General features: G+C 42.8%; 1 protein-coding gene across 5 annotated transcripts in view; it reads right to left on the minus strand.

Moving 5' to 3' along the window:
* The window catches only part of arvcfb (ARVCF delta catenin family member b), a 327,265-nt gene that overhangs the window by 112,218 nt on the left and 199,186 nt on the right, over window positions 1–15,861 (minus strand). For 2 of the 5 annotated variants that reach the window (XM_034091647.2, XM_071204443.1), the window contains 3 exons: window positions 5,282–5,440; window positions 3,639–3,659; window positions 259–402 (listed from right to left, as the gene is read on the minus strand). In XM_034091647.2, coding sequence (XP_033947538.1) covers window positions 259–402; window positions 3,639–3,659; window positions 5,282–5,440 — 324 coding nt within the window. The remainder of the gene's footprint in view (window positions 1–258; window positions 403–3,638; window positions 3,660–5,281; window positions 5,441–15,861) is intronic. The other 3 variants (XM_034091650.2, XM_034091649.2, XM_034091648.2) reach the window with 2 other exon arrangements.

Consider the following 15,861-nt stretch of genomic DNA (forward strand, 5'->3'; position numbering starts at 1 on the left):
GAGAGCTGTGATGTAGGCTGTTTGTTTCCTTAAAGCATATTCAACTAACAAGTATAATTTACCTACATTTGATTGATTTTGCTAACTTAACTTATGAGGCAGTATACCTCTAGTGAGTGGCCCAGCCCTTTGTATATTTGTCTGTATGTGGCCCTCGGTGAAAAACATTTGGACACCCCTGTGTTATAGGAACAGGGAGGAGGCAGGCGGGTGAGGGGGGAACACAGCAAACATCACGCAGGGCGAGGCGTCCATTACTGGCTCTGTCTCCGTTGGGGTGTGGGTGGAGTTGGAGACCGGGGTGGGGGTCCGGTTGCCAGGTCTGGACTCCACTGACAAGCTGTCAGTCACCAGGACTGGGTGGTAGGTACGGCGGGTGATGGTTTTGACCACTTTGGTCACCTAGATTTAAAGGAACGGGTGGTAGAGCTCTCAGTAAACTGCATTAGATTTCATTTTGCACACGTACTTCCAACCGGTTGCTTTAATGCACACGGTTTGAGAATAACTTGTACAATACTGGGCTGCATACAGTGGTGAAAAGTAACTAAGTACATTTATTCAAGAACTGAACTGTACACATTTGAGGTAGTATTTTCATTTGATAGTACTTTATACTTCTACCCTACTACATTTTGGAAGCCAAGTATGTATTATTTGCTCCACTACATATATTTTACAGATGTATTTTAACTTTTCGGTATTAAACAATCCAACATTAATTTAAGTATCTAAAACAATTAATGGGTTAACAGAAAAGAAAATGGCAGCAATTGTGTTAAGAAGTTTTATGTTCAAAAATATTTCACAGTTCCAGCTTCTTAAATGTGAAAATTAGTTTTTCCTACAATGACTACTTTTACTCCAAATACTTTAGTACATTTTCCTAATCATACTTCAATACTTTACTTAAGTACCATTCTCGATGCAGTACATTAACTTGAAATGTTGTATTCTCCCAGTGTGGTATTAGTACTTTCACTAAGTAAAGAATTAAAATGTGTTTTCCAGCATTTGCTACATAGCAATCATCTGAGAGAGCTTTCTTCCTGCACTCCTGTGGATACTTTAAAGACTGCTTATTGAAGCCGAGGGAGTCAGTTCTCTGAGTGGAACAAGGTGTCTGTTCTTCGGTCTGTTCCATTCAACAGAAGCACCTCAACAGCTGTACCTTTTAAACAAACCTCTACCCATTCAAAGTCGGCTCCCCGGCATGTGCACGGTAGTGAAAGTGCTGTATGTGTGTGTGTGGTCTGCCTCGACTCCCATTAGCTCATATCCAGAGGGAAGGAGAGGAATGTATCTTTCACTGGTCCAACTGAGCTCTTCCTTCAACATGAGCGGGGTTGCATTCAGAGCGGCTGCCAGCAGGGAGAAAGGGCTGGGTGATGGCCAAGGGAAAGCATGGCAGGCTGGGACAGAAGGACGGACGTGGATCTAATTTAGCTCGTACATTCAGGGTCCAGGGCCAATTCACGACGAGTTGGATTGATTGAAAACAACAACAGCCAGCCGTTAATCTGCAATTGAAAGGCTGTTCATAGTAGGCATGGGAACGATTCATCGAATATTCGAAATGATTCAGGTATTCCAATATGAGAATATGAGTTATGAATATTTGTATTGTCATTTTTTATTTTTTGGGAGGGGTGCCTAAGTTGATTACATATTATCAAATGGAATAATTCAATGTATACGACAGTGCCTTTAGGTCTAAAGGTGTGTTTTGCTCCGCTCACCGGCCCCTCAGACGCAGAGCTGCAGCTGATCTCTCTCTCGCGTCCGGTTATACTTCGCTCGCGTTTATGTCCAAATCCATCAGGAAACCAAGTTATGTTTTAAGCATGAAAGCTGCAGGCCTATAGCTGTCAACTGTGATCACCAGTTCAATACATTTGACAAATTCGACTTGGTTCCTGTACTTATTTGAAAGTCTATTTATTTACTTTTCAAAATTGTATTTAATTAAATAAAAAAATGTCGTTAATCTTTTCTTTGTAAATGTCGGTTAATCGGTTAACCGTTTGTTTGGGGGTCGAATATTCGAATATACATTTGCTTTCAAATTCCCATCCCTCGTTCAAAGTCATTGAATGTGTGTGCAGAAACTGAATCGGAGCCCCTACACACACTCCGTCTGTTCCTTTCTCAGTTCTCCAACTCGTAAGGTCGCTGATACTAAATCAGAGCAGAAAACACTTTGTGGAAGATGGGTTCTGTGTGTCATCGTGCAGCAGTGAGAGGGGGATAACCATCAAGGGAAAGGAGTGTGTTAGCATTAGACAGTATAGCAAGACTTTGGTTCAAAAGAACAGATAAGCACATAAATAAAACTGAGTTGCTGCGAGATGAGTGGGGAGATAGAAACGGAGAGAGGGCGGAAAACTACACATGAAAGTAAGTCAGAGAGATGGGGACAACAAAAGTGAGGAAGACAAGGAGAGGGTTACTTTGGGTAAACTCTCGGCTCCTTCTGGATCTATTTGCCTTCACATTTATACGCCGGCTGCTAGAAGTTCACCCTGAGCATTAATCTGCTTTTCTCCTCAAAGTGACTTCCAGAGATTCTCCTCCACGTCCTTCCTCTTTCCTTCCTCAGCAGCAAAGCTCCTTGATTAGTGTGTTGTCTGACTGCAGAGTGCTTTATCCCTAAGAAGGTCTACCTCCGTATGAATGCATGAAATCATGTGTGAGTGTGTGTGGCCAACCCACTTCAGGCTGGAGGGCAATGGGCCCTCCCTGATGAGGGATTAGTCCAGGCTTTTTAATTACAGTTTCACAGTCCCTGGAGTAGGAGCTCCACACACAGTGCTCTCCGACTCACTGGAAGCATACAGCATTAACGGTGCAGACGTTCACATCCAAATCAGGAGCAACATGCCGCTTATCTTTGAGGATTTGACGCAAAACTTGGAAGCAAAAAAGGAAGCCCCATCTCATTCATGTCTTTCAAATGAACATCTGTCTTGGATTCTGGTGGGAATCCTTCCCCGTGCATATAGAGGGAAGAGTTCAGACTTAGAAGTGAAATGCATACTTCCAAAACACGCTGTCTGAAATTCTTCAAAATCCCGACCTGACACCAAGAAGACGACGACATTGTGGTTGCAGCAATTGCAGATAACTGATTTGGGGTCTTCAAAGTGGTGGAAAATTACTTGGAGGAGCAAATGTTCGAGAAAATTGGTAGTTAATACAATTCAAAAATAAAGACCAAGCTGTCACGCGGCTACAGCTGGCAAAAACATATTCATAGTGGGTGCTTTAAGTGGATTTAATTGAATGATTACAGTTACCTACGAAAGACCTTTTCGATGTCTGATTATTCTGTATGGGGACATGTAGTTATTAGTTCTGAGAAGTGGTGTTTTGTACCTAGTTGAATGTCAATGAGGGATGTTGGAAGACAGAAGAGAGAAATAAAAAAAGAGAGAAATAGACGGCCATGCAAAAGAAATATCAAAACAGAATAGAGAATGGCTCTCGTCCCGCAAGGTAAAAGCAACAAGCGGTGTGTTGTAGAGAGGAGACTGCAGCATTATTTGGCTGGGGGTGAAGCAGACTGTGGTGCACACTGCTGCACATTACAATGGTGGCGTTGGTGGGAAAAAGCTATACTGGTATGAAAGTCTACTCACCTTCACGTTAGAGGAGACATCCTTATAGAAAAACAACAAAACACAGTAGAGGACGAAATCAACAAAAGAGCTTTTAAGAAGCAAAGAAACACAATAATCAAACCAATGAAGCCGTGAGAGGGAGATGAGACCGCCTCGGGCTGGAGGATTATGGGATTCGGAGTTCTTGAGGAAGTCTGGGAGAGGAGGTGCGGTACGGTGTTGTTTGGAGGCGCTAATCCATAACCATAATTTGAAGCAATATTGAAATGGATCAAAGGGGATTTGGAGGGTTTCGCAGCTACGAGCTCAATGGGATCTGTGTGCCACAACAATGCCACCGCTCCGAGGGGTTCTGCTCAGGTGCGATAGGGGGAAGCAGACGCAAAATCAGCAGGAGATTATATTAGATTAATCACTTTTATAGCTAATTTTGTTTTATTCGAATGCTAAGTAGCGCTACAAAAACAGCTTTTTGAACAGCAACACTCAAAGTTGGACAAAATAAGTGATTGACATTGAGACGATTCATGTCTCCCAAACATTGTATTGCTGAACGAGGACGCAATTTATTAAACCATCAGAAAAGGATGCTTTTCCCTGGTTTAAACCGCAGCCAAAAATATGTTTGTAATATGTTGGAAACCCCACATAATATATTTATCAAGCGATGGATGTCTTCCTTCCATGACGTATTAATTTCAGCGCTGTCAATCGCTTCTGTTAACGAGCTAAAGGAGAAACACTAGAGGTTATTAAAAGAGATCTGGTTATGTCATTCAAGTAAATATAATTGTACATTTGATATTTGATATACTTTATTAATCCCTCGTGGGGAAATTGTTTCTCTGCATTTGACCCATCCTAGTGTTAGGAGCAGTGGGCTGCCATTTTGAACGGCGCCCGGGGAGCAGTGTGGGGAACGGTGCCTTGCTCAGGGACACCTCGGTAGCACTTGGTCTTGCCGGGACTTGAACTAGTGACCTTCCAGTTGCCAAGCCAAGTCCCTATCGACTTCACCACCACCACCACCGCCCAATACATATATGCACACCTTGATGTACTGGTAGGTAATCGATTAGGAGAGGACTCGATGGCAATTCAGTTTAAGAATATGACATTTTCCTTATTTTTTTCTCTTGCTTTTAGTTTTATCGTTTGAATTCTGCAACTAAATAACAATAGAAAGTTGGTCGGAAAAAGAAACTTGGTCAATAAATACTTTTTTCTATCACTTTTCAGAATCACAATCAGAATCAGAAACAGGTTTATCACCAGGTAGGTTTACACGTACGAGGAAGTTGACTTGATGTCATGGTGCATCCATACAAAAATATAAAAAATAGTGTAAAATATAGCAGTATTTATATAGAAATAGAATGGAATAAAATGTGGCAGTAATAAAAACAAAGAAAACAGATATTGTGTACATTGTGTGCGTCCATATTTTGTTCCTCTCTTTCATTCCATTGCAATGTAAATACTGCTATATTTGACTATATCTTTTTAATTATTTTAAGTATTTTTCTAGTTCTCCCGTGTCTTTAATTCTTGTTTCGATGCACCACGACACCAAGTCAAATTCCTCGCACGTGTAAACCTTCCTGGCAATAAACCTGTTTCTGATTCTGATCACTTAGTCTATGACGTGGCTTCCATCTTACCTTTGTTTCTGTGCGCCGTGTAGTGCCGTCATCGGAGGTGACCACGGAGACGTGGGAGGTGGGGGTGCCGGGGTCCTCCTCGATGGTGACCGTCTCCTCCACCACCTCCTGGGGCTCCTGCATCATCGCTAGGGATGTGGCGTTGCTGGGGCTCTGCTCCTGAACACACCGGGAGGGAAGAGATGGAGTTGAGCATTCAGGAGGCGTGAATCGATTGAGTTGTTAAAGGTCACCTATTGTGCAAAATCCACTTCTTCATGTCTCTTCTACATCAACATGTGTCCCCTCTTCCTCATGTCTCTTCTACGTCAACATGTGTCCCCTCTTCTTCATGTCTCTTCTGCATCAACATGTGTCCCCTCTTCCTCATGTCTCTTCTACATCAACATGTGTCCCCTCTTCCTCATGTCTCTTCTACATCAACATGTGTCCCCTCGTCTTCATGTCTCTTCTACATCAACATGTGTCCCCTCTTCCTCATGTCTCTTCTACATCAACATGTGTCCCCTCTTCTCCATGTCTCTTCTACATCACCATGTGTCCCCTCTTCTTCATGTCTCCTCTACATCAACATGTGTCCCCTCTGTGGAAAGAGACTCTGAAAGTTTCAGGAACAAAGATTCTCTCTCTTTTTGTCCTGATCCATTTATACAAAGTGGAACTTTAATTGAGACACTGCAGCAACACATTATATTCGTATCCAGCAGAGGAAAAGAGAGCATAAATAAGAACTGCCAATGAAGGGTATTATATATAACACCACCCACAATTTGTGAAAGGACACTTGAGCATCAACGAGAAGCATGTAAAGTGTGAAACACAGCGCATGAATATTAATGTGTAGAAAATACCAGCACTAGAATAAACTGAGACAAGGAGATGAATGAAAAGTGTTTACGATACAAGTATAATGATTTCACACAACAAGCGATTTGGAAAACGATGAATCACTACTAATACATTATGTATGGTTTACTTTTCCAAATATATTCAGTCCATCCTAGTTTGTAACGTCCAAATAGAAGATGGAACATCACCCTTTATTATTCCCTATAATCCAGTTTTTCAAATAAACTTCTGAACACATGCATAGACACTTTTTATGGAGAGGTGCCAGAGCGAAGAGACTGCCCGGTTCTCTGGTGACATGGAGCGGTTGGGGTTCAGTGCCTTGCTCAAGGGCAGTTCAGCAGTGCCCAGGAAGGTAAACTGTCACCTCTCCATTTGGCAAGTCTGTATCTCTTTGGTCCATCTGGATTCGAACCAGCAACCCTACAGATTGAGCTACTGCAAGGGCTGCTCAATTAATCATATTTTAATCGCAATTACGATTTTGGCTAGCAACGATTATGAAAACAACATAATCGAAATAAAACTATTCTTTTTTTTAATAATTTTTTTGTATTGGTTTTTCATTTGAATTATACTTAAAGTTCAGGGTAATCAACTGTTAAAAACACAATGTTCAAACTTTTTTTTTCAATAAATGGATGTTTTCAAAGTAAATGGATAATTGTTTTTAATAATTGTGATATCAATTATTGACCCAAATAATCGAGATTATGATTTTTTGCCGTAATCGAGCGGCCCTAGCTACTGCCACCCCAAATACTACCCATCTACCCTGACATTGTACCACAATACCGTGTCCCGGTTTTGAACCAGGGTTGCTGCAACCACAACGCAGAGTACTAACCACCATGAGGGTGAGCTACGATGAGCTGACTTATTTGTAAAATAATAGTATTTCTAATCCAGACATTGTAGGAGCTAATAAGACGACCATCATAACTGATAAAAACATAGAAGCAATACACGTAACAATATCTGCACATGGCAAATACGGTATTCATTCTGCTATGATTAAGCTTTTAATGTTATGGAAAGCTTCTTTGTTTTGGCAGATACACTATGGTACTAACGCATCCAACACCCTGGTTTCCACACCCTTACCTCACTTATCAAAAAGAGAAGATTCCAGATAGGGTTGCTCAATTAATAGTATTTTAATCGCAATTATGATTATGGCTTGCAACGATTACGAAAACAACGTAATCGAAGTAAAACGATTATTTTATTATTATATATTTTTTTTTTCATTTGAATTATACTTAAAGTTCAGGGTGATCAACTGTTAAAAACATACTGTTCAAATGTTCTTCTCCAATAAATGGATGTTTTCAAAGTCAATGAATAATCACATTTAATAATCGCAATTACAATTATTGACCCAAATAATCGAGATTATGATTTTTGCCATAATCGAGCAGCCCTAGTTCCAGAGAAAAAAGCTTTCAAAAGCCCTGGCAATAAAACCTCTGTAAGGACATTGCGTATATGTGTAGTTTGTTTCTTGTCCTGAAAACCCATGATTTACACCCTGATATGAAATCCAAACACTGCCATGCAGGGTAGCAGCTCCTCGCCCTTTTGAGACTAAATTGAGTTAAAGCTTCCTTCAAGGCGAGCATAAGCCTGGAGCACTGTTTTTGATTCATATTTCATCGGCGGCCATGGATTTAAAGAAAAAGTGTCTATGGGCTCAGGATGAAAGTGAGTCCCTCGTATCCCACCTGACTCTGTGTGAAGGCGTGAGAAAAATGTGCTTCCTGCTGCACTTCCTGCTGATGGAAAGCGATATGAAGTCAGAGGTGCAACGCCCTGCACATGACAACATCACCGCCCTCGTGATGGAGAGGGGGAGGAAGGTATTTGAGGCAATCATTGATAACCAAAACAGCAGCGAGCCAAGAGAGCGAGGGGAAATACAAATAATAGAGAGGTCGGAGAGGGAAAGGAGTAAGACGGTGAAGTGGAAAGTTTTCTTTTAAAGGTGAGAGAGGAAGTAGGAGGTTGTGTATTTATAACCCAGATAGATGCAACTGACTGAAGTACTTTTTTACAGGAGGACTGAAAGGCCATTTTTACTGTCCCTGTTCCTTTAGCTACGTGAGGGGAATGCCATTTAATTAATAATGTGACAAAAAGAAGGGGCGTGGTGGCGAAGTCCATAGGGACTTGGATTGGCAACTGGAAGGTCATCAGTTCAAGTCTCGGCGAGACCAAGTGCTACCGCGGTGTCCCCGAGCAAGGCACCGTTCCCTACACAGCTCCCCGGGTGCCGTTCATAATGGCAGCCCACTGCTCCTAACACTAGGATGGGTCAAATGCAGAGAAAGCATTGTTGTTACATAGTACCTGTACTGTGTATTGACAATAAAAGTACAAACAAATAAATACCAAGTAATATATATAATAAATGCAGTGTTTGACTTAACACATTGACCCTCTTTAATCTAATGATAAAAGCTAAAAGCTATGAAAAACAAAACACAAAATCCCCTCCTTTTAATATCTTAAAGGGGACCATCCATCCATCCATCCATCCATCTTCTCCCGCTTATCCGTGGTCGGGTCGCGGGGGTAGCAGTTCCAGCAGAGAGCCCCAAACTTTCTTTTCCCTGGCGACATCAACCAGCTCTGACTGGGGGATCCCAAGGCGCTCCCAGGCCAGCGAAGAGATATAATCCCTCCACCTGGTCCTAGGTCTACCCCTTGGTCTCTTCCCAGCTGGACGTGCCTGGAACACCTCCCTAGGGAGGCGCCCAGGTGGCATCCTAACTAGGTGCCCGAACCACCTCAACTGGCTTCTTTCGACGCGAAGGAGGAGCGGCTCAACTCCGAGTCCCTCCCTGATGACCGAACTTCTCACCTTATCTCTAAGGGAGACACCAGCCACCCGGCGGAGGAAACCCATCTCGGCCGCTTGTATCCGCGATCTCGTTCTTTCGGTCATGACCCATCCTTCATGACCATAGGTGAGGGTAGGAACGAAAATGGCCCGGTAGACAGAGAGCTTTGCCTTCTGACTCAGCTCCCTTTTCGTCACAACGGGAGTAAAGGGGACCGATCAAACAAAATGCACTCTTGTACGTCTTTTATACATGAATATGTGTCCCCGGTGTGTCAGGGAACTCACCAAGTGTCACCAAGTGGCCCTCTCTCTTTTCCTCCATACCCAAATCTCTAAAAAAAGGGCTGTAACGGATCTGATACAGACTGATCCAGATTTGAATTATTTTCTACGTCACAAAAGGGGTGCTCCGCTTAGTGGTCAATTCTCCACCTATCAGGGGAATGAGTGGTTGGGCCACCGCCCCCCTCTTCTGACAGCCCAGCAGCTGATCTCAGAGCACACTCCCCTCTCCTGCAGGGGGGCGTGGTCAGCTGCAGCTCACAGAATCAGCCCCCTGCAAAAACAGTGCTGGAAACAACAAATAGAGCGAAAAGAGGCATGGCTGAAATGCAGGATCTTTTTGGTATTTTGAAAAAAAAACTATATTTATATACTTTATATCGTTATGGCCCTACAATATATTGTTCAAATATAGCATGATATGTCCCCTTTAAACTTTTTGCAAATTCACCTCACGTAGAAACACGGTATGTTTTATTTTTCGGCAGTCCAATTACCCCGTGTTGGAAGGAGAGACAGAGTGAAGGCTGAGGAGAGAGCAAGAGGGAAAGTGTTAGTGTTGTTCTGCACTGTGCTTTGCTGAAACACTGCTTGTTTTCTCCAGGTTTTGGAAGACACTAACAAGTGGACAGTTCTCCATCGATCGGCAAACTCCTCTCAGGCTTCAAAGCCTCAAACAGTCCTCATTGATCTCCAGTTCTTCTTGCTGATCAGTCAAAAGTTTGCCCTTTTATGTTGAGGTTCTTTTTCGCCAAATCCCACAACCCTCCAGCCTCCATGTCCCTGCTGGGAAAGAGAAACCAGTGGCCATACTTCGGGTGTATGTATTATCTTTCAGAAACACCATCAAACTTTCTCTTTTTACCTGCTTCACTCTAACTTTGAGTCAATTAGCTCCTTGGACTGAGCTGAGTTAGGTCATTACCCTCGGAGAAAGTCCCATTATTGGGGTTAATGACTGTTACGACTTACTGCCGAAAGAAAGACACACATTTATTTACGCTCAACCGCTGCTGAGGTGAGGATAAGACCATGTTTAAGACTGACCTCAGGCTAAACAGCACACTTGTGCTAGAGGGGACTTCTTACGGTATTCAGAGGACGTCGGTGCTGATTGGTTGCCTCTTATCTACATTCTCGTTCTGTTTGATTATAAATATGTAATACTTTAAATGACTTAGTTGGCACCCACAGCTGAAATAAATTGATAATAAAACACTTTATTTGCAAGTGACATATGCAAGTGAATTACAGATCAATGTAACAACAAGAGTTTGGCAGTGATTTACTAAATGTACGGGGTTACGGGGTCTGTTATTACTCATGTGCTGCCCATTGCCATTTGAAAGATAATCAATGCGCCAAGTTAATATTATTAAAGAAGGAATAGTCCACGGCAGTCAATTAAAATAATTAAGCCATGTGTACCAACGTGCGTGTAGGCCATGATTTATCTTTTCATTTCATTCTCTGTAAAGATACTGAGTTTAATCACTGTTTTTCTTCACTTCTTCAACAATCACTGGGAATGTTCCACCTCTTCTGCTGCCTGCTAATGAAATCTGCACAAATTGCCTGCATTCCTGTGATGTTTCATTCCTTTGAAGGCTCTTTGCACGAACCCAGAGGAAACGCCGACAAAACAGCAATGTATAATAAAAGCAGCAACATCTTACGCTATAAAACACATAGTGGACAGAGAGGACCGAGGGATCCTTAGAGGCTTCCTGACAAACTGGCTTTTTGATTCAAGCTTAATGCAGCATCTCTCGTTCACTTCCCTCTCGTCTCTGCGTGCTCTAAGTGAGAGAGTGGAGTTGAACTCGACATTACAGACCCTGAATAAATGATTAAAAGCCGTCTGGCAGTGGCCTAGCGCCTGCCGGTCCCACGGGAATAACGGGCTGATTCGGAGTCGAGCAGATTCAGGAAAGCGTACCCTTTAGTCAAGGGCGGGAGGAGAGGAACAACGTAAGTTAATGGCTGACCTCAGAGAGATGATGAATGATAAAGTGGAAGAAGGGTACGGGAGAAAATGTGGCAAGGGAGGGGGAGGAAGTTCAAGTACATTCAAATCTTGCAGGCTCAGCAGAATCAGAAAGAAAGGGAAAAGCCGTTCAGCCGAAGCAGCAGAAGATCGCAACCAAGTCTTCAAAAAGTGCTACGGATATTTAAGCTAATTCTTTTAGTAGCCAAACAGTGCAGGGTATACGCAGGAATCCTGAAGTCAAATGTAATACCTTTTAAGACATTTTTTTAGGCCCTTTCCATACATTTTAAGACCTCATCCTCACTTCGAGCTTTAACCATTGGCGACACTTTCCCTCACATTGACTATATACAATATTGATTGTCCTTCCTCCTTATCTTCCAACCATTTGGATGCAAACTTGCATTTCCCCATAACGATGTTGCTTAACAACCGGCGTGAACGGGCCTTCGCGCGCTTTCAAGCAGTGAGCGTGCGACGTCCTGTTCAGATGACGTCAAACCCAACGGGATGCCATCAATAAACTACACAGAATCACACTACACACCTACGCCATGACTACATCCAGGCAGACTGTAGAACACAACCTCTTTGGACTATTCATATACTTATTGAAAAGAAGCTACAAAATGTAATACCTTGGCATATGCCGTTTAATACTTTTTAATAGCCTTAATTTTCGCTAAATGTATTTATCAACTGTTAATACTTTTTAAGACCCCGCGGACACCCTGCAGTGGAAGAACCACTTCTTTGTCAGTCATGTGATGCTATTGGGCCGAAAGAGGCCATAAGGGTTCAGGTATTGTTATTCTCAAAAGCTGAGCCAATGAACGGGGCCTTGCCTCCAACGCTCTAAGTTCTCTTTAAGCAACAATGACCTCAACGCACCCGATTCCCTGGTTCAACTAAGGCTGTTTTGAACAGTGTGCTATTAAAATGTGAAAGTCAGCAAGAGTCAGAGCTGGATAAAGAGGATCATATTAAGAGCACCTGGGAAATAATACAAAACACAAGCTGTTATAAAACTAGGCAAGCCAATTGGTTAAGAACTGGGGTTATCTGGAGAAATAAAAAACATCTTAGGTTTCAAGTAAATAACAAAACAAACGTTTGACTTCTTTCGTAACCTAAAAAGCCCTGCCGAGAGCTGGACCCCACTTCTGATGAGGGGAACAGAGCTTCTGAGAGCTTCGCCAGTTGAATCACTTCTGTTCAGTGTCAGAGGAGGTTTCAAACGGACAGGGATTTGGCCGTAGAGAAGGCCTCAAGATTTGTACAACCTGCACTTTATTCAGTCTTGGGTGGTTGGCTTTGACAAGAAGTAAAAGGAAGAGGGCTCGGATGGTGGATAATGAAACCTCACTTCTGATCCCAGACAGAGAAGGCTGTTACACTGGCTAACTTCTTAATGGATAAGACTTCCAGTGCTCTTGTACTATGATATGAAAAGAAAATGATATAGCTATATTTGCTGCATTACGTTAAACTACATGAAAGCAATGTGTATATAAGACCAAGAATGAGAAGAGACTTAAGAACTCTTCGATAACTCAAAAATATACAACACGAACGATCCATGCTTCGAACAAACAATACCCTTGAAAAGATCCCTTGAGCAATCTCCCGTGGAGTATATTTCATTACAATAGATCATGCAGGAACATATGGCTTCCTAAGAGCGACTAATCTGAACCGTAATGGATTGCCGTGCCGTGAAAAGAAAAGGAGGGGGAGGAGGATGAATATAAAGGCAGGAGATGAAGTGATAAGGCGTGTCAATTAGCGGCGGCCTGCTATCTGCCATCAATCCACACCCATTCATCATCTGTGTTCAATAAGCTGCTCAGTGGCGTCTGCGGATGGGGAGATAGAGTAAAATGTTGGAAAGGGAGAGAGTGCAAACAGATGAGGAGATTTCCTTCGCCCAGGGAGAGAATCACAACAAGAAAAACTTCAGTTAGAGTTAAGAGAATGAGTCATCCCTGCACAAGGTGTCCAAGGTAAACGGCACAAATAGTACGTGCATGTAAGTGATGTTGTTGTTAGTGCTTGAAAAATACGGGGCCTAGTTCGACTGAATTAAGTCCTTCTCCAGCAGTTGGTCGAAAAATGTCTTGATCAGATTCATAAACGGAATCTTTGATCATATGTTTACTGAGAAAGATTCCTTAAATTAGAAAAAGAGTCGTTTTAACATTGTTTGGGAATTGGTGCCAACTCTAGTATTTTACTAATTCACAGCCATACATCGGGACGTGATGTCTTCGATAAGCACCAGTTTATATGTGACACCTGAGTGTCTACATCACTGACAACATATATGTTTTTTGAGAATATAAACGTACTTTTCTACAAACCACTTTAGAAAAGAGGCCTGTGAGGCTGACCGTTGAGCGGTTTGAGAGTTCAAATATAACCCGGTGTGGACATTTATTCCTCTTTGTGGTACAGGATACACAGCCTCAATATGACTGTCTCCCCTGAACACAGTCACCAGCAACAAGGACCACACACACACATTCAAACACTAACATGAAAACAGAACCCTAAATACACACAGGGCCAATCAAACGAACAAGACACAGGTGAGGGGGGAGGAGACAACACAGGGCACCAGGTGAACACAATCACCAACAATGAAGCTATCCAACCCGTAACGGAGGCCGAGCTCTATGGGCCCAGAGATCACCAAATTATGTTTAAAGTTTAGGGTTAGGGGTAGGGATGCACGATATTGGTTTTTTGAAACCGATACCGATACCGATAACTTCCTGCTTCTCAAGACCGATACCGATAACCGATAATAATATAATATACATATATATTAAATGTACCTGTAGTTTTTGCACACCTGGTGGTAAGAAAAGACTAGTAGTGAGCAAATGACATGAGCATTACTACTATGAACAAAACTAACCCTGGGGTCGTCTCTGGCAAACCTCTTGCCTTTTTCAAAAGCCTCGTCGATCGGTAAAAGCCCCGGTGCCTTTGCAGCCGGCTTTGGATTCGCCGCTAGTTTAGCAGCGCAGGCGTCTTCGTACGCTTTTAACACACCATCGTAGCGATGGCGATGTCTCAGGCGACTAATCAGGTTGGCAGTATTATAGCTCGTTGCCTGCTTCCCTCCTCGTGGAACTTCTGCATTGCATTCGTTAATACAAATAGCAAGCGCACTATCTAACTCTGAAACTTTGAAATAGTCCCATACTACCGACGACATGTTTGTTTACTGTCCTCGCTTCACGGCCGCACACCATTTACGTCACAGCCAGGCATGAGTTAGGGAGCGCTGGATTTGTGAAGAACTCCCCTCTTCCTAAACCACTATACCACAGTACTGGCAAAACGGGAGGAGCCGAGTGAAAAACAAGCGCCCCTCATCCCAATCTACCCAAAAAATATATTGTATATTATCGGGGCTATTAATACTTTTATCGGGTTTATCGGGATGACGTCATAATTCCTAATATCGAACCGATAATTATCGGGCCGATAATTATCGTGCACCACTAGTTAGGGGTGTTCATATGATGATCCATTCAATCTAAGTTGGACTGGAACAAAGTGCTGTCTAACACAAAAATACTACTTATATCAAAAATTATGAATAAAGAATCAAGGAATTTGACAAACAACTAATAACAAAGTAATGTTCTTACAGCCTTTGATAAGCTTACCATTGTGGACATCACAGAAAACAGCTTCCAGAGATTCAGCTAAGCCTTATATACAGATATGTGTAACGGTATAGCAATCCAAAGGAGCTATCTTAAGGTTATGTATGTTAACCTTTGCAAGTAAACTGTTTTGTAATCAACTTTAAAAACTAGTGGCAGGGTCAGAAAAGACATTGACAGCTGTACAGCCAATCACCTACAACACATTATTACTATAAACAGCACCATATGTTACCTATTGACAATGACTTGAGGGCAATATTCAATCTTACTTCTCCACAACCTCAGTGAGCAGAATTTAGATGTGTAATTTTCAGTCCGAAGCGGTAGGGAGCCTCCGGTTAATTTCAGGTTGGATCAACAGAACTTGTCAGATCGCCACCTGGTCATGCATACTGGTGTGATCACAGTCACCTTCCTTCCTGATGCGCGCGCACGCACGCACGCACGCACGCACGCACACGCACACGCACACGCACACGCACACGCACACGCACACACACACACACACACACACACACACACACACACACACACACACACACACACACACACACACACACACACACACACACCATGCTTCGTCTTGGCCTGACCTCTGTGCAGTGACTAACAGGATTTACTCCCGAGACATGCCAGCAATCATTACATGGCTCTTACACAATTAATCCGCCAGCAAAGATCGCCGGTCCAACCTAGGGTCGTCCAATTTCCCATCAGCCCCTTCTGTTTCTACCACCTGCCCTCTCGGCAGCTCTCCACGGCGCAGAATCACAGGATAAGGCAAGGCACGTTTATTTATATAGCACCTTTCAGCACCAGGCAATTCAAGGTGCTTTAGGTTAAACAGAAGGTGCGAAACAGGGAGCATGTAAGAATGTAGTGTACTCGGGTGACCCATAATAAAGAGCACAGTGAACTGCAGCCATGTGAT

The sequence above is a fragment of the Pseudochaenichthys georgianus genome, chromosome 9 (assembly GCF_902827115.2).
Source record: "Pseudochaenichthys georgianus chromosome 9, fPseGeo1.2, whole genome shotgun sequence".
In the NCBI taxonomy this organism is placed as follows: Eukaryota; Metazoa; Chordata; class Actinopteri; order Perciformes; family Channichthyidae; genus Pseudochaenichthys; species Pseudochaenichthys georgianus.